General features: G+C 44.5%; 1 protein-coding gene across 3 annotated transcripts; it reads right to left on the reverse strand.

Moving 5' to 3' along the window:
• Position 1: 1 nt before the first annotated feature.
• LOC100192732 (Retrotransposon protein Ty1-copia subclass) lies at positions 2 to 16645 on the reverse strand. 3 transcript variants are annotated; one of them, XM_035967675.1, is made up of 6 exons: positions 16176 to 16645; positions 13590 to 13675; positions 13191 to 13496; positions 12986 to 13069; positions 905 to 969; positions 2 to 757 (listed from the first exon to the last, which is right to left on the reverse strand). In XM_035967675.1, exons 1-6 carry the CDS (start codon positions 16482 to 16484, stop codon positions 414 to 416), a joined length of 1194 nt encoding a protein of 397 aa, XP_035823568.1. In that variant the 5' UTR covers positions 16485 to 16645; the 3' UTR covers positions 2 to 413. The 3 variants fall into 3 exon arrangements, with proteins under 3 accessions (XP_035823568.1, XP_008681059.1, NP_001131404.1); XM_008682837.4 differs by having other exon boundaries at positions 2 to 679; positions 827 to 969; NM_001137932.1 differs by having other exon boundaries at positions 61 to 969; positions 16176 to 16553.
• Between the last annotated feature and the right edge of the window lie 3124 nt (positions 16646 to 19769).

Here is a 19769-nt window from a genome sequence, read left to right on the forward strand (position 1 = left end):
GTTGCAGATAAACGAGGAAGTTCAAATTTTCAAATGTCACAAGAAAGGCGTTAACCTTTTCCAGATGTTTATGTTTTTCAATCAACCTGATATTGTTTCAAAACCTAGAATCTCCAGAACATCCAAAACCCAAACAAAAGACAACATCATCACAGTGAATGTTGCTTACTTGATGCCTTACGATTACCAGCAGCTAAGGCATCCAAACTTCGATAGCAGTGGACGTTCACACGCGAAAACACCGTAGCCACAACACCTTTTTATCACCATCTCCAGATAAGCTACTTTGAGGTTCTAAACCTCACATTACTATACACAGGTAAAGATTATTCTCGTCCCGGATTGTTTTACCACCAGTACGCTGATTCACCTAGACTTGTTTCGGGCACCTCTTCAAAGATCTCTCAAGCTCTTCAGTTGAGGTTCTTGTAGATTCTGAAAGAGATAAACACAGCTGCGGCAGCTGCGACAACAGCAAGAGCAGCATAGGTGTCAGCTCTCTCCCAGGTCTCAAACCAGGTGGGCATCGGGCAAGTCTTTGAATTCCCCTTCTTGCTGCCAGCACCACCCCCCTCCTTGCCATTCTCCTCACAGCTCTTAGGGTTCTGCTCAATTGCGATGCTCTTGTCCCGTTTTTCCTTTGGCAGGTCAGGATGGCAGCAAGTGAAGCTACCATTGCCTTGGCAGCATCCACCAGTTGCTGCAGGGTTACAAGAAGCACCGTCTGTTTCGGTTTCTTCAAGGGATTCTTTGCCACCATTTGTCATGCTCCGAAGCTCGAGAGCTTGCTTCTGCTGCTCCAAAGCTCGAGTGAAGCCACCATTGCCTTGGCAGCATCCACCAGTTGCTGCAGGGTTACAAGAAGCACCGTCTGTTTCGGTTTCTTCAAGGGATTCTTTGCCACCATTTGTCATGCTCCGAAGCTCGAGAGCTTGCTTCTGCTGCTCCTCAGATAAACCCATCTGCCCCCTGCAAGACACCATATATAGCACACATAAGAACCCCAGGGCAAAGAAACACTCAGCTATCAATCAACCATATATTGTAGAATCACTTGAATATAGCAATGGAGGCAGAAAACATTAATGTGGCGGGCCCGAGTGCCTTGAGACTCAAGTACAAAAAGTCAAAAGGGAGTTGGAACATGCTGTCATGCGCGGACGCACCTACACCAGGCGCAGACGCGCCTGCAACGTGCGCCGGGCAGAAGAGCGCGCGATACGCGCGAGCGGTTAGGCGCACACGCGCTGGTTTGTTACAGATAGATTGGATTACTATCTGTTTCAAGTTCCTAGAATGAAGGAGAAGATGGGGGGCTGGTTGTTAGGAAAGATAAGATAGCTATCCCTAGGATTAAGGAGTAATTATCTCCAATTTGTTAGGGCTATATAGGCGGGCGGGCGGGCGGGCGGGCGGGCGTGCGTGCGTGCGCTGTGTGTGTGTGTGCGCGCGTGTGTGTAACCAGCCGGCTGGAAGGATTAAGCAAAGTTTATTCTCTCTAATCTCTTCTCTCATCTCTACTCACCAACAAAGCCTACGGCTGAGGGGCAAAACCTCGCTGGAGAAGACGGGTCACGACTACGAACTGCGTAGTCGAGACCCAGCTGTCTGGGGATACTCAGCCCATGACAACCTGGTATCCGGTTCCAGGTGTTCCTCGTCTTCCTCCGCGCCACCTCCACAACCCACCGCCGCCGCTGCGCCCCTAAACCGACAGCTTCCCCAACCCACCGTAGCCGTTGCGCCCTTACCCCGCCCACCAACATCACCACCACCAACCGACGCCACTTCAGCTCCTTCAGCCATGTCGGCACCAACTACTGTTGATCTGGCCAAGACGATCGAGGCCTTGGCCAACACGGTGACGGTCCTGCATACGACCGTGGTCGCGTTGCAGAAGGAGAAGTCATCCTCTTCGTTGACTACCTACAGGGGCAACGACTGCCAACACCACAACGATCGTCCTCCGCGGTTCCAGAAACTATATTTCCCTCGCTAGGACGGTACGTCCGATCCATTGATCTTCATCAACCGATCCATTGATCTTCATCAACCGCTGCGAATCGTATTTCCATCAGCAGCGGATCATGGAGGAGAAGGCCTGGATGGCCTCCTACAATTTGGAAGGCGGCGCGTAGATGTGGTACATCCAGATCCAGACGGACGAAGGTACCCCATCATGGCGTCGATTCAAGGAGCTGCTGAACCTACACTATGGGCCATGAAAGTCGCCTAGAGGGGGGGGGTGAATAGGGCGAAACTGAAATTTACAAATATAAACACAACTTCAAGCCGGGTTAGCGTTAGTAATAAAGAAATGAGTCCGCGAGAGAGGGCGCAAAACAAATCCCAAGCCAATAAGCAAGTGAGACACGGAGATTTGTTTTACCGAGGTTCGGTTCTTGCAAACCTACTCCCCGTTGAGGAGGCCACAAAGGCCGGGTCTCTTTCAACCCTTCCCTCTCTCAAACGATCCCTCGGACCGAGTGAGCTTTCTCTTCTTAATCACTTGGAACACAAAGTTCCCACAAGGACCACCACAAGTTTGGTGTCTCTTGCCTCAATTACAAGTGAATTTGATCGCAATGAAAGAATCAAGAAAGCACGATTGAAAAAGCCAAGCGACAAGAGCGACAAACAACACACGGATCCCTTTCTCTCTCAAGCCACTAATCACTAATGATCTCTTTTCTCAATTGTGAAACTTGGAGAGATGGAGGCTTTGAATGTGTCTTGGAATGGATTGCTAGCTCTTGTATTGAATGTTGAAGGTTGGAATGCTTGGATGATATGAATGGAGGTGGTTGGGGTTGTATTTATAGCCACCAACCACTTCCTAGCCGTTGGGCCATTCTGCTGAGCGCGGACGGTCCGCCCTCCTGGTGCGGACGGTCCGCCCCTGTAGATCAACGGCTGAAAATGCAACGGTCAGCAGTAACGGCTATATCAACGGCTATATTGCATTTAATGCGGCGTCAGATGTCAGACAGAGCCAGTCGCGGACGGTCCGCCCGCCTGGTCCGGACGGTCCGCGAGGCCGCTATAATTCATTTCTCCGAACCCGTTACCTTCGGGTTTTTCGGTTTCTCACCTACCGGACGGTCCGTGCCAGAGGCCGGACGGTCCGCGCAAGGGCTCGGACGGTCTTTGCTTTTCCTCCGGACAGTCCATAGCACAGACTTGGATTTTTGCATTGGTTCTGGCCGAGTGACATCCTCGTGTCGCGGACGGTCCGCCGCAAGGGCCCGGACGGTCCGCGCTTGGCCTGTTTTTCCAAAAAGCTTCTCCTGTCCGGAATAATCTACGGTATTCCGGACAGTCGATTTAGTATAGTTATAGATGAACCTTTGGCACCTGTGTAACATATAATCTAAAGCAAACTAGTTAGGCCAATTGTTTGTGTTGGGCGATTCAACCACCAAAATTAATTAGGGACTAGGTGTAAGCCTAATTCCCTTTCAATCTCCCCCTTTTTGGTGATTGATGCCAACACAAACCAAAGCAAATATGGAAGTGCATAATTGAACTAGTTTGCATAATGTACGTGCAAAGGTTGCTTGGAATTGAGCCAATATAAATACTTACAAGATATGCATGGATTGTTTCTTACTTATAACATTTTGGACCACGCTTGCACCACATGTTTTGTTTTTGCAAACTCTTTTGTAAATACTTTTCAAAGTTCTTTTGCAAATAGTCAAAGGCAAATGAATAAGATTTTGAGAAGCATTTTCAAGATTTGAAATTTTCTCCCCCTGTTTCAAATGCTTTTCCTTTAACTAAACAAAACTCCCCCTAATGAGATCCTCCTCTTAGTGTTCAAGAGGGTTTTGATATATCATTTTGAAATACTCTCCCCCTTTTGAACACAATAGGATACCAATTGAAAATTCAACACTTGAGATTTTGAAATTGGTGGTGGTGCGGTCCTTTTGCTTTGGGCTCTTACTCTCTCCCCCTTTGGCATGAATCGCCAAAAACGGAGTCATTAGAGCCCTTGAAGTGCTATCTTCCTCTTTGGTCATAAATAAATGAGTTAAGATTATACCAAAGAAGAAGTCCTTGGTGCTCATGTTTTCTCCCCCTTAGAACGGAGAGTTGCTTGGAGCGACGGCGAAGGATGAGTTACGTAGTGGAAGCCTTTGTCTTTGCCGAAGACTCCAATTCCCTTTCAATACACCTATGACTTGGTTTGAAATAGACTTGAAAACACATTAGTCATAGCATAGGAAAGAGATATGATCAAAGGTATACAAATGAGCTATGAGTGCAAGTTAACAAAAGAAATTCCTAGAATCAAGAATATTTAGCTCATGCCTAAGTTTATTAAAAGATTGTTCATCAAGTGGCTTGGTAAAGATATCGGCTAATTGATCTTTAGTGTTAATGTAAGAAATCTCGATATCCCCCTTTTGTTGGTGATCCCTAAGAAAATGATACCGAATGGCTATGTGCTTAGTGCGGCTATGCTCGACGGGATTGTCGGCCATTTTGATTGCACTCTCATTATCACATAGCAAAGGGACTTTGGTTAATTTGTAACCGTAGTCCCGCAGGGTTTGCCTCATCCAAAGCAATTGCGCGCAACAGTGACCTGCCGCAATATACTCAGCTTCGGCGGTGGAAAGAGCGACCGAATTTTGCTTCTTTGAAGCCCAAGACACCAAGGATCTTCCCAAGAACTGGCAAGTCCCCGATGTGCTCTTCCTATTGATTTTGCACCCCGCCCAATCGGCATCCGAATAACCAAGCAAATCAAATGTGGATCCCCGAGGGTACCAAAGCCCAAACTTAGGAGTATAAGCCAAATATCTCAAGATTCGTTTTACGGCCGTAAGGTGAGATTCCTTAGGGTCGGATTGGAATCTTGCACACATGCAAACGGAAAGCATAATGTCCGGTCGAGATGCACATAAATAGAGTAATGAACCTATCATCGACCGGTATACCTTTTGATCCACGGACTTACCTCCCGTGTCGAGGTCGAGATGCCCATTGGTTCCCATGGGTGTCTTGATGGGCTTGGCATCCTTCATCCCAAACTTGTTTAGAATGTCTTGAGTGTACTTTGTTTGGCTAATGAAGGTGCCCTCTTGGAGTTGTTTGACTTGGAATCCTAGAAAATACTTCAACTCCCCCATCATAGACATCTCGAATTTCTGTGTCATGATCCTACTAAACTCTTCACATGTAGACTCATTAGTAGACCCAAATATAATATCATCAACATAAATTTGGCATACAAACAAGTCATTTTCAAGAGTTTTAGTAAAGAGTGTAGGATCGGCTTTACCGACTTTGAAACCATTAGCAATAAGGAAATCTCTAAGGCATTCATACCATGCTCTTGGGGCTTGCTTGAGCCCATAAAGCGCCTTAGAGAGCTTATAGACATGGTTAGGGTACTCACTGTCTTCAAAGCCGGGAGGTTGCTCAACATAGACCTCTTCCTTGATTGGTCCATTGAGGAAGGCACTTTTCACGTCCATTTGATAAAGCTTAAAGCCATGGTAAGTAGCATAGGCCAATAATATGCGAATTGACTCAAGCCTAGCTACGGGTGCATAGGTTTCACCAAAATCCAAACCTTCGACTTGGGAGTATCCCTTGGCCACAAGTCGAGCTTTGTTCCTTGTCACCACACCATGCTCGTCTTGCTTGTTGCGGAAGACCCATTTGGTTCCTACAACATTTTGGTTAGGACGTGGAACTAAATGCCATACCTCATTTCTCGTGAAGTTGTTGAGCTCCTCTTGCATCGCCACCACCCAATCCGAATCTTGAAGTGCTTCCTCTACCCTGTGTGGCTCAATAGAGGAAACAAAAGAGTAATGTTCACAAAAATGAGCAACACGAGATCTGGTGGTTACCCCCTTATGAATGTCGCCGAGGATGGTGTCGACGGGGTGATCTCGTTGGATTGCTTGGTGGACTCTTGGGTGTGGCGGCCTTGGTTCTTCCTCATCCTCCTTTTCTTGATCATTTGCATCTCCCCCTTGATCATTGCCATCATCTTGAGGTGGCTCATCTTCTTGATTTTGCCCTTCATCAACTTGAGTCTCATCCTCATTTTGAGTTGGTGGAGATGCTTGCGTGGAGGAGGATGGTTGATCTTGTGCAATTGGAGGCTCTTCGGATTCCTTAGGACACACATCCCCAATGGACATGTTCCTTAGCGCGATGCATGGAGTCTCTTCTTCACCTATCTCATCAAGATCAACTTGCTCTATTTGAGAGCCATTAGTCTCATCAAACACAACGTCACATGAGACTTCAACTAGTCCAGTGGACTTGTTAAAGACCCTATATGCCCTTGTGTTTGAGTCATAACCAAGTAAAAAGCCTTCTACAGTCTTAGGAGCAAATTTAGATTTTCTACCTCTTTTAACAAGTATAAAGCATTTGCTACCAAAGACTCTAAAGTATGAAATGTTGGGCTTTTTACCGGTTAGGAGTTCATATGATGTCTTCTTGAGGATTCGATGAAGATATAACCGGTTGATGGCGTAGCAAGCGGTGTTGACCGCCTCCGCCCAAAACCGATCCGAAGTCTTGTATTCATCAAGCATGGTTCTCGCCATGTCCAAAAGAGTTCTATTCTTCCTCTCCACTACACCATTTTGTTGAGGTGTGTAGGGAGAAGAGAACTCATGCTTGATGCCCTCCTCCTCAAGAAAGCCTTCAATTTCAGAGTTCTTGAACTCCGTCCCGTTGTCGCTTCTTATTTTCTTGATCCTTAAGCCGAACTCATTTTGAGCCCGTCTCAGGAATCCCTTTAAGGTCTCTTGGGTTTGAGATTTTTCCTGTAAAAAGAACACCCAAGTGAAGCGAGAATAATCATCCACAATAACAAGACAGTACTTACTCCCGCCGATGCTTATGTAAGCGATCGGGCCGAATAGATCCATGTGCAGGAGCTCTAGCGGCCTGTCGGTCGTCATTATGTTCTTATGCGGATGATGAGAGCCAACTTGCTTTCCTGCTTGGCATGCGCTACAAATCCTGTCTTTCTCAAAATGAACATTGGTTAGTCCTAAAATGTGCTCTCCCTTTAGAAGCTTATGAAGATTCTTCATTCCAACATGGGCTAGTCGGCGGTGCCAGAGCCAACCCATGTTAGTCTTAGCAATTAAGCAAGTGTCGAGTTCAGCTCTATCAAAATCTACCAAGTATAGCTGACCCTCTAACACTCCCTTAAATGCTATTGAATCATCACTTCTTCTAAAGACAGTGACACCTATATCAGTAAATAGACAGTTGTAGCCCATTTGACATAATTGAGAAACAGAAAGCAAGTTGTAATCTAAAGAATCAACAAGAAAAACATTTGAAATAGAATGGTCAGGAGATATAGTAATTTTACCCAAACCTTTGACCAAACCTTGATTTCCATCCCCGAATGTGATCGCTCTTTGGGGATCTTGGTTTTTCTCATATGAGGAGAACATCTTCTTCTCCCCTGTCATGTGGTTTGTGCACCCGCTGTCGAGTATCCAACTTGAGCCCCCGGATGCATAAACCTACAAAACAAGTTTAGTTCTTGACTTTAGGTACCCAAACGGTTTTGGGTCCTTTGGCATTAGAAACAAGAACTTTGGGTACCCAAACACAAGTTTTGGAGCCCTTGTGTTTGCCCCCAACAATCTTGGCAACGACCTTGCCGGATTTGTTAGTCAAAACATATGATGCATCAAAAGTCTTAAATGAAATGTTGTGTTCATTTGATGCATTAGGAATTTTCTTCTTAGGCAACTTGGCACGGGTTGGTTGCCTAGAACTAGATGTCTCACCCTTATACATGAAAGCATGATTGGGGCCAGAGTGAGACTTCCTAGAGTGAATTCTCCTAATTTTGCTCTCAGGATAACCGGCAGGGTACAAAATGTAACCCTCGTTATCCTGAGGCATGGGAGCTTTGCCCTTAACAAAGTTAGACAAATTTTTAGGAGGGGCATTAAGTTTGACATTGTCTCCCCTTTGGAAGCCAATGCCATCCTTGATGCCAGGGCGTCTCCCATTATAGAGCATACTTCTAGCAAATTTAAATTTTTCATTTTCTAAGTTATGCTCGGCAATTTTAGCATCTAGTTTTGCTATATGATCATTTTGTTGTTTAATTAAAGCCATATGATCATGAATAGCATCAATATCAACATTCCTACATCTAGTACAAATAGATACATGCTCAATAATAGATGTAGATGGTTTGCAAGAATTAAGTTCTACAACCTTAGCATGCAACATTTCATTCTTAGTTCTAAGGTCGGAAATGGTAGTATTGCAAACATCAAAATCTTTAGCTTTAGCAATTAAATTTTCATTCTCTAATCTAAGGCTAGCAAGAGATGCATTCAATTCATCAATCTTAGCAAGCAAGTCAATGTTATCATCTCTAAGATTGGGAATTGAAACATTACAAACATGTGAATCAACCTTAGCATTTAAAATAGCATTTTCATTTCTAAGGTTGTCAATCATCTCACGGCATGTGCTTAGCTCACTAGACAATTTTTCACATTTTTCTACTTCTAGAGCATAAGCCTTTTTAATCTTAACATGTTTCTTGTTTTCTTTAATTAGACAATCCTCTTGGGAGTCCAAAAGATCATCCTTTTCATGAATAGCACTAATCAATTCATTTAGTTTTTCTTTTTGCTCCATGTTAAGATTGGCAAAGAGAATACGCAAATTATCCTCCTCATCACTAGCATTATCATCACTGGAAGATTCATATTTAGTGGAGGAGTTAGATTTAACCTTCTTCTTTTTGCCGTCCTTTGCCATGAGGCACTTGTGGCCGACGTTGGGGAAGAGGAGTCCCTTGGTGACGGCGATGTTGGCGGCGTCCTCGTCGTCGGAGGAGTCGCTAGAGCTTTCGTCGGAATCCCATTCCCGACAAACATGGGCATCGCCGCCCTTCTTCTTGTAGTACCTTTTCTTCTCCTTTCTTCTCCCCTTCTTGTCGTCGCCTCGGTCACTGTCACTAGATATAGGACATTTAGCAATAAAATGACCGGGCTTACCACACTTGTAGCAAACCTTCTTGGAGCGGGACTTGTAGTCTTTCCCCCTCCTTTGCTTGAGGATTTGGCGGAAGCTCTTGATGACGAGCGCCATTTCCTCATTGTCGAGCTTGGAGGCGTCGATTGGTTGTCGACTTGGTGTAGCCTCCTCCTTCTTCTCCTCCGTTGCCTTGAATGCAACGGGTTGGGCTTCGGATGGGTCGCCAAGCTCGTTGATTTTCCTCGAGCCTTCTATCATGCACTCAAAACTTACAAAATGCCCGATAACTTCCTCGGGGGTCATTTTAGTATATCTAGGATTACCACGAATCAATTGAACTTGAGTGGGATTAAGAAAAATGAGAGATCTTAAAATAACATTTACCACTTCGTGGTCATCCCACTTCTTGCTCCCGAGGTTACGCACTTGGTTCACCAAAGTCTTGAGCCGGTTGTACATGTGTTGCGGCTCTTCTCCTTTGTGAAGCCGGAACCGACCGAGCTCCCCCTCGATCGTTTCCCTCTTGGTGATCTTGGTGAGCTCGTCTCCCTCGTGCGCGGTTTTGAGTACATCCCAAATCTCCTTGGCGCTCTTCAACCCTTGTACTTTGTTATACTCCTCTTTGCTTAAAGAGGCGAGGAGTATCGTCGTTGCTTGAGAGTTGAAGTGCTCGATTTGGGCCACCTCATCCTCATCATAGTTCTCATCCCCTACCGACGGTACCTGTGCACCAAACTCAACAATATCCCATATACTTTTGTGGAGCGAGATTAGATGAAATCGCATTAAATCGCTCCACCTAGCGTAATCTTCACCATCAAAAGTTGGTGGTTTGCCTAATGGGACGGAAAGTAAAGGTGTATGTTTGGAAATGCGAGGGTAGCGTAGGGGGATCTTACTATACTTCTTGCGCTCTTGGCGCTTAGAAGTGACGGAGGGCGCATCGGAGTCGGAGGTCGATGTTGATGAAGTGTCGGTCTCGTAGTAGACCACCTTCCTCATCCTCTTGTGCTTGTCGCCTTTCCGATGCGGCTTGTGGGAAGAAGATTTTCCTTTCTTCTCTTTGTGATGAGAAGAAGATTTCTTCTCCTTCCCTTTGTTGGAGGAGCTCTTCTTCTTCTCCCTCCTTTTGGTGCGGGACTCTTCCGATGAAGTGCTCCCGTAGCTTGTAGTGGGCTTTTCGCCGGTCTCCATCTCCTTCTTGGCGTGATCTCCCGACATCACTTCGAGCGGTTAGGCTCTAATGAAGCACCGGGCTCTGATACCAATTGAAAGTCGCCTAGAGGGGGGGGTGAATAGGGCGAAACTGAAATTTACAAATATAAACACAACTTCAAGCCGGGTTAGCGTTAGTAATAAAGAAATGAGTCCGCGAGAGAGGGCGCAAAACAAATCCCAAGCCAATAAGCAAGTGAGACACGGAGATTTGTTTTACCGAGGTTCGGTTCTTGCAAACCTACTCCCCGTTGAGGAGGCCACAAAGGCCGGGTCTCTTTCAACCCTTCCCTCTCTCAAACGATCCCTCGGACCGAGTGAGCTTTCTCTTCTTAATCACTTGGAACACAAAGTTCCCACAAGGACCACCACAAGTTTGGTGTCTCTTGCCTCAATTACAAGTGAATTTGATCGCAATGAAAGAATCAAGAAAGCACGATTGAAAAAGCCAAGCGACAAGAGCGACAAACAACACACGGATCCCTTTCTCTCTCAAGCCACTAATCACTAATGATCTCTTTTCTCAATTGTGAAACTTGGAGAGATGGAGGCTTTGAATGTGTCTTGGAATGGATTGCTAGCTCTTGTATTGAATGTTGAAGGTTGGAATGCTTGGATGATATGAATGGAGGTGGTTGGGGTTGTATTTATAGCCACCAACCACTTCCTAGCCGTTGGGCCATTCTGCTGAGCGCGGACGGTCCGCCCTCCTGGTGCGGACGGTCCGCCCCTGTAGATCAACGGCTGAAAATGCAACGGTCAGCAGTAACGGCTATATCAACGGCTATATTGCATTTAATGCGGCGTCAGATGTCAGACAGAGCCAGTCGCGGACGGTCCGCCCGCCTGGTCCGGACGGTCCGCGAGGCCGCTATAATTCATTTCTCCGAACCCGTTACCTTCGGGTTTTTCGGTTTCTCACCTACCGGACGGTCCGTGCCAGAGGCCGGACGGTCCGCGCAAGGGCTCGGACGGTCTTTGCTTTTCCTCCGGACAGTCCATAGCACAGACTTGGATTTTTGCATTGGTTCTGGCCGAGTGACATCCTCGTGTCGCGGACGGTCCGCCGCAAGGGCCCGGACGGTCCGCGCTTGGCCTGTTTTTCCAAAAAGCTTCTCCTGTCCGGAATAATCTACGGTATTCCGGACAGTCGATTTAGTATAGTTATAGATGAACCTTTGGCACCTGTGTAACATATAATCTAAAGCAAACTAGTTAGGCCAATTGTTTGTGTTGGGCGATTCAACCACCAAAATTAATTAGGGACTAGGTGTAAGCCTAATTCCCTTTCAGGCCACCGCTGCGTTCTGCTTCGTTCGCCTAACTGGCGGCATGTCGGCGCACTGGCACGGTCGCCAGATATCAAGATCGGTTCCAGGCGCTCCTACCTCGTGCCGGGACACTCGAGGAGTCGCAGGGGGTCCAACTCTTCATCGGAGGCCTTCAGCCACCGCTCGACATCGGCGTCCGCATCCAAAACCCGCAGTCCTTGGCAGCCACCATGAGCCTGGCCAGGCAATTCCAGCCGCGTGAGCAGTACGCCGCCCCGATATCCCGGGCCCGCCACGGCCTCTGTCGACGCCGCCAGGTCCCCGAGCAGCAGCACCCGCGATGATCTCCGTCGAGGGCTGCCAGATCAAGCGACTCACCCAGGCGGAGCAAGAGGAGCGGCGCCGCAAAGGCCTCTGCTACAACTGCGACGAGAAGTACACCCGGGGCCACAACCGTGTCTGCCAGCGGCTGTTCCTCCTGGAGGGCATCGAGGAAGATGATGTTGACGACATCACCAAGGAGCCTGCGGCTGAGGGGCAAAACCTCGCCGGAGAAGACAGGTCGTGACTACGAACTGCGTAGTCAAGGCCCTGCTGTCCGGGGATACTCAGCCCATGACACATGCATTATTAGATTCGGAAAACACCATTGTACTATTGCAACAAAGAACTGCAAATGTGAACACTGAACAACTTGCCATGTAAGGGTCATTCTTTAAGTTCTGAAGTTGTTGCAACTAGAAGCACAAGGACATATACATGAGTATCAAATTCAACCTGGAACTAGACTTGCTACGACATTCCACATTAGGCAGTTGGGGAATTCCAATGAAGCGTTAATGAAATATCATTCTTGATCAGCTATCCTCGTGAGCATGTCAATACATACAAAGTGAGTGATTTGACATACTGCGGACAAATCCAACACTGAGATTATGGATAAACTCACACCAATAAGGGAGGATAATTTGAAAAGGGTTTCAAACATGAATGAGTTGATATAGGAAATCTCCTGTGTATGAGCATGCCTGAACAGAAAATGCACTACACGAGAATATAGTTTCACGCATGTTTATAGTGCATTGTTTTGAACAACTTTAATGCACAAGAAAAAAATCAAATTAAGACTTTGACCCCCATACTATACATTAGACTAACGAAATGCACATAGTTTTGAACATTATGGTCTCCAATTCTCCATTGAAGCTAATTTAAGCATTGTTAAAAGGATGTATTAACGGTGCTACTTTAAGTAATGCAATTCGACTAAAACGTTATGCAGACTTTTTTTGGTATGATTAGTCATAGAATATGTAAAACATGTTCAAATAAGCATGTACTTTGCAGGATAAGAAAGAGCAATATGATCTGCTTGGAATTGACATCTAGTCATTCATGACTCACATCATGATAAGATGTAAATGATGAGTAAACAATTCTAAGTTCTCAACCCATGGTGTACGGATAGGACTACAGGGGTTCAAAAAGGAGGATACCTCCATAGACGGTCCACAACTTCTCCTTGTCCAATATGTTTATGCAGCAAAACAGGCACATCGTCGGGGACAACATAACCATACCTATAATTCCAATTGTATTGAGCCCTAATTAGATTATAAAAGGCTATAGTGTGCATATGCAAAAGTAAAAAAAAAACAGTTGCACAAGACAAAGTGAACATTTAATGTTAACAGTCCTTACCAATGACCAACCACTTCTCCCTTGGCATCAGAACTGAAAATGATGACATTTCCTGCATACTTATGACCTCCCACGTGTGAGCATGCACTGACAGCCACCTGACCATCAAGTCCCAGTCCATTTATCTCTTCCTTGAACCTTTTAATCAAAGCAGGTCCACAAATACCACACCTTATATCCCTTCTTTGATGGGAGCAAACGAAAACATAGGAACCACTTATAGGCTCAGGAGATCCAGGAAGCCAGTCAATATCCTTCACAAACACTTCTTCAACAAAGTTGTCGACGTCAAAATGGGTCAGCCCTCTGCAAACATATTATGTCACACACTAAAATGGGTCAGCCAGTCAATATCCTTCACAACCACATGTTTATTAGTTTAGGACGCTCACAACTTACTTGTATCTGATCATATCTGGAAAGATCAACACATCTCCATTTGATGATTCAGTGCCATCTTCTCCTTCACAGATGGTGAATTTGATCTGTGACACGGTAGAATATAGCAGGCATTGGATATGTATGTAAAGAAAAATGAATTAGAAAAAAAAACTGTCGAGCTTACAATCTTTTTCGAAAGCATATCTTTTCGAAAAGAACATCAACAAACCAGAGTGAACAAAGCAACATTCTAATAATATAAAATATCACCCCAAAAATTACAATTGTGCAAGAATAACGTGCATCCCAAAGATGATAGACTAGTTCAAAACAATAGGTAATACCCTCTCAAGGAGCCTATATAACGAAAGCACTAATTGCTTATTTGTTATTTGGGAGACACAACAATGGTAAAAAAAAATCAGCCTGGTGCTTATATTAAAAAACTCGGCCGGGGAGGGAAAGACCGCCCTCCCGCTATTATATTAAGAATAGACCGAAACATGGTCCCGGCCGAGAAACCCCCTGAACCCTTGCCTCCCATCACTAACGAGTCGAGTCCACTGCCCACTCTGCAACGGCCCAACCGGAAGGTGGCGCGCAGGATATCGATCCCCGAGAGCGGGCAGGGCACAACGACGGGATTTTTTAACCAAGCCCGAAATTCGTCCACGAGGGGGATCGAACCCGAGACCTGGAGGTGCTACTCGGAAGCCTTAATCATTACACTAGAGGCACTTTCGCTCAACATATACATTGAATAAGGGACCAGAAACCTAAAGACACGCAGTACATGTTTTTGCATTTCCTCCAAACCATCAACAATGTAAATCATATGATCAATGGCAACACTCACAAATAATAGAGGCAATGATTTTTATGTTCCTGACTAAGATTATTCAATTAGGAACAAGTAGATCCTAGAGCTAACCAATGTGTCAAACCCATTCAAGTCATAGCTAAATACACATAACAGTATATGCGAAGAACATTAGGAATATCGATGATTCCCACAAAAGAAAATGAGCAAGGATTTAAACCAACTACTGTAAGCTATTACTTAGATAGTTAGATGGCACTTGAGGGAAAAAACAGAGACTAGAACCTAAAGTAACATTGGAAAAATCAAATGGGGCAAATGACTTCTCAAGTTTCAAATAATCATTAACCAAAACTAACACCAACTCGTGGCACCATTAGCAAATAACCATGTCAAGGACCCAAACAAGGAACAAAACCATATAATATTCATATAACTGTCTCTTAAACTTGACCACTGGAAATGCATCATGGATGCCAAGCAAAAAGTAAGTGATTCAGATAAACAACTAAATTTAGAATAAAAAAATTCATGAGTGTCATGGTTCTATCCGATTAAGGGTTTGTTTGGTTCAGGCGTTCAGCAATAGAATCCTGAAAATCTGATTCTAGCTGTGAGCTGTGAGAAAGTTGTTGTGAGTTGATGATTGTAGAAAAACTAAAAATTGTTTGGTTGAAACAACTGTCAACTATAGATTTTATAAGAGAATGACAACTTGTGACATGGATGACAGGAATCTGGAAAATAAATCTATTCCGCTGTTGTACCCATTTGGTTGAGACTCCAGATTTTTTACAGTGAATCTGGTTCAGAAAGCTGAACCAAACACACCCTAAAAATAATCAGAACATATACAGTCAAAGCATAAAAGCTAAACCAGAACACAAGCTACACAGATCCCAATAGTACACACTGAATTCCTGAGCCATGTGCAAATCCCCGAAGAATGATTCAGATGTCCTACCGAAGCTACTAAAATATGATTCATGACTTAAGGATCCATAACATCAACAGATGGGATTGGAATGGAACCATGAATAACATCAACGTAACCCTAACAAGTAGAGGAGACATATATAGTTCGTTTATGTATACCTCTTAAACTTCAGCATCAGAATAGAACCATGGAATATGGATAAACAAAATAAAAGCAGAATCCAAATTATGACGATGGGCTCCAGACAAATAGATGTATAGTTAAACAAAACCAGAACATATAAGTTCAAAATATAAATGCCAAACCGCAACTTACGCTAGAGTCGCAGAGTCCAATAGTACGAAGTGTTTCCTATGTCAAGTCCAAGCCCCAAACCAAGGTTCAGATATCCAACAGACTACTAAAATATCAAGTAGTATCAGCCAAAATCTTCACAGTTCAAACTAAGACCTCATAAACAGCCACAGAGAACAAGGTGTAGTTACAACGGGCGCAAATCATAAAATAGCACCCCTAGATTCTAGTGGCGAGTTCGGCAACAAAAACCATAATCACAGCCGAACAGAACAAAGCACTCTGTCTACAACGATCGTAAAACCCCACATGTAAATTAACCTCGCCCGTATGCAGACAAGCCAACCATACAAGATCACGTGATACCTCGAGCTAGTTGAGTACTTGCTGTAAAAAAGGCCCAAAATCGAAATCACCAGCTTCCAGTTCGCAATTCCCGCAAATTAACTACGAAAAAAACCCAAAAAAAAGCGTACCAAAAACCACAACGCGATACCGAACCAGCTAATTTCGGAGCCGAACAAATATCAGAGGTGGACATATGGATGCTCACGGTCTTCTTCAGATTGGGCTTGCGGGCCTTGATGGCGGCGGCGAGGAGGCGAGGGAGTCGGTCAGAGTGTGCGGCCTCAACGTGGGACGGCCACACCTCCGGGCCCTTGTAACAGAGGAACACGTGGCGCTCGTGGAATCCCACCGTCCCGACCAGCTTCTCCTTCCCGAGCTCCGGGCGCAGGAACCCGAAAGATATGTCTGGATCCGGCACCGCGGCCGCGGCGGCAAGGGCTGCGTCCGTCGCGTCAGCCGCTGGAGACGGAGAAGGAGACGCGAGGGGAGCATCACCTGCCGTAGGGGAGGCCATGAGGAGGCGGAGTGGCAGTAAGTAGACGGCGGCGGGTTGGTGCGAGCTGCGAGGAAGAGACTGGTTGTGGTGGAAATGGAAATTGCTTGGGGAGTTAAGATAGAAGCGAGGGAAGCTATATAACAGCGCAAAGATGTTTCAACAGATGGAACTCAACTTATATGATGCTAAATGATATACTGTACTACCATGATATATTGTGAGGCTCAAGTCTAAAAGATCGCCGAAGGTATGAAAAGATTTTTCCTTCTGGCGATGAATGGACCATGGCTACAACAATGAATCAATGCTTAGAGATATTTTATAACCTTACAACACTACTATCTGGCAGCAAACTTGTTTTATAGAGATTTTTGTGACATAAACGACATTCTTGACGGGTGGAAATATTCTGATGATGTGACTATTAAGATAATGGCTTTGCTATGAGTAAAAAGTTTGAGAAATATTGGAAGAAGTCCAATAGTGCACTTGTTGTGGCTTCATTTCTTGATCCTAGATACAAGAACAAGCTCATAGGGTTCTATATGAGAAAGTTCCATGGTGACTTATACCAAATTTATGTTGATGAGTTTGTGCCTCTTTTGAGAAAAATGTTCCAACACTATGCTACCTCAATACCTATAACATCAACTTCAAGCAAGAGTACTATGTACCTCAATACCTACGACATCAACTTCAAGCAAGAGTACTATGAGTGGTCTTGCTCCTAGAGGTGTTGTCTCCAAGGCTGAACTTGATGCCTTCTTGTATGATGATCTTTGCCCAAGTACCGGTAAGTGTAATGACTTGGATAAGTATATGATAGAACCACTTATGAAGCAAAGTGAGTTTGATATTTTGTCATGGTGGAAGAACAAAAAAGAAGAATATCCCATACTTTCTCAGATGGCTCGTGATGTTATGTCTATACAAGTGTCAACTGTTGGTTCATTGTCTGCTTTTAGTGCTGGTGGGCGGGTCATTGATCCATACCGTAGTCACCTTGATCCTGAGATGGTGGGAGCGTTAATTTGCACCAAAGATTAGATAGCTGCAACAAACAAAGGTAACAGTTATATTTGCTACTCTTCTTGGTGCTTTAATTTGCTTCATACATATACGTGTGCTAGCTGTAGCCTACATACCACTTCTTGATGCTATGAAAAAGCCAATACAAAGCACAGACAATTCACTAAACTAGTAGTGTTGTTAATTTGTTATGAGACCAGCGGTCCAGCACAAAATACCTTTTTATTTGTAACTATAGAAGTTTTTCTTGTATTAACATTGTCTTGTATTTGCATTTTAGCTTCCACGCCTGTGTCATCCCTTCCTATAGACATGGAGGTTTTAGATGCGATATCTACTTCTTCAGATGTCATAGAAGATATATCAAGTGATCCAGACGACATGCTACATGATTTATAGTTTATGTATCGTTTGTTTAAGACTTATATATTGTGTGGTTAAAACTTCAGTGAACATGTATGATCATTTATGTGTGGTCAAGACTATGTATTGTGTACGTATTTGTGTGGTTGAGACTTGTATGTGGATGTGAATGAACAATTGTGTTTTAAAACTTATGTATTGTGTGTTAAAATGTATGATTGGACATGTATGAGTGTATGACCAATTGTGTGGTTAGGATTTGTTTATTCTGAGCTTTTCCGATTACCGTTATTGTTTCCTGATTAATTTCGAGCTATTTTGATCGGATTTATCCATTTTCGTTATACCGGAATTTATCGTCCTGGTCCGTTTTCGACGTTTCCGTTTATCGATTTCGATCGAACAAAAAATTATGCTGGTGAAAACGGTGAGAGGTTTTTTCCGACTATTACCGACCGTTTTCATTCTTAGTGTGGTGAGGATGGGCAAATGTGGTTTATATGGTTGAGGGTGCAACCCCCTAAGTCCCACATGTGGATTGGGGTCAATACTAGAGTATCCAAACAAATCCTAATGGGCTAGCTTTAGGAATGTCATGGTTTCGACCTTTCGGGAACCGAGGGACAATAAGATTTGTGTCCGGTAGGGATGTTAGCACAGACTCACTCTAAATGGTGAGCTACGAGGGGCTCGCGGGTGGATCTGAGGCGAGTCAGTTATACTAGTCTAGGCTAAGACACCAGTCCAGTGTAGTGCTGATCATCGTATTGCTTGGAACGTATTACAGTTGGGTGCTTGTGTGAAGTTGTAGAGACATGGGGTTAAGTTTGGATGGGGGTTGTCTTGCCCTTTATAGCCCAAGGGTAGACGTTACAATGAGGCCTAGTATTCTACCGGGGTGGAGTTTTGCCTCTTGCTTATGGGCTGCTGTCACATCCGATTTTAGAAGGTAAACTGAATGCGAACCATGTACGTGTCAGGATCATAAATTCACGTGCACATCGATTACATAGTTGAACATCATCACACATTGATCAAAATAATAGCGGAAATAAGTACTTTATTACATCACGATGTCCAAAAACATCCACATAGTCATTAAGTTAAATCATCATCAAAGTGTTGAACGAAATGCAGTACGATAAGGCTATCATATGCAGCTGACTGGGGTTTGCCACTAAACTATTCTATAACTCGTCGAAGTCCTGAAACTTCTGAAAGTTCTCCATGTTGTCTTCATCTTCTCCTGAGCACTGGTTGCAATGGGGACAACCTGGGTTTTGGTGTTTTTAAGTAAGGGTGAGTACACATCAACGTACTCAGCAAATATCCTGTTTGGCTAGAGTGGACTAGCTGTATGTGGGGTAAGCTTAAAGCAGTTGCTTTTAGTTGGTCAGGTATTTATTACTAGTAGAAAGCCAAGTTTTAGCAATAATCACAAGTTATTAACCCAAAAGTACTTCCTCCAAGAGGAAATACCAGAATCCATAGTTATAATCATCATCATTAAGGTATCCAGAGTAACTCTAATCAAAGGAGCTCCCAATGCTGCTCATAACTGTGAGCACGAATGATATACCAGTTTCTAACACTCTGTAAAGGTTGCACACTTTACTCACGACTCGTGATCCCTTCCTAGGATGGGTTGTACAGACCCGATCTTCACTAACGAGGTGTCGAGGTGAATGGCCAAGGATCCACTATGTAGCCTTTATAAAGATTCCCCAGAGGTCAAAGTCGTCCGTTAGATTTCTCTAGTTTGATAAACACAGTACTTCTCACCACTGGAAGGGTGGCTAACAGAAGCGACACAAAAGAACCTCAGCACCCAGTCTCGGCAGAGCAAGTACTGTGCCCGGACCCATTGACGGCACGACGGTGAAGCCAATTACACATCAAGTTACTCTAATT

The sequence above is a fragment of the Zea mays genome, chromosome 5, assembly GCF_902167145.1.
Source record: "Zea mays cultivar B73 chromosome 5, Zm-B73-REFERENCE-NAM-5.0, whole genome shotgun sequence".
In the NCBI taxonomy this organism is placed as follows: Eukaryota; Viridiplantae; Streptophyta; class Magnoliopsida; order Poales; family Poaceae; genus Zea; species Zea mays.

Bases quoted from the DNA above. Each gene is read 5' to 3' on its own strand.
- LOC100192732 (NM_001137932.1), bottom strand. From the start codon at position 16,484: ATGGCCTCCCCTACGGCAGGTGATGCTCCCCTCGCGTCTCCTTCTCCG. The intron at 13,676-16,175 runs GTGAGCATCCAT...ACCGTGTCACAG, and splicing joins AGCCCAATCTGAAGAAGACC to ATCAAATTCACCATCTGTGA. The intron at 970-12,985 runs GTATCCTCCTTT...GGTGTCTTGCAG, and splicing joins GTTGTGGACCGTCTATGGAG to GGGGCAGATGGGTTTATCTG.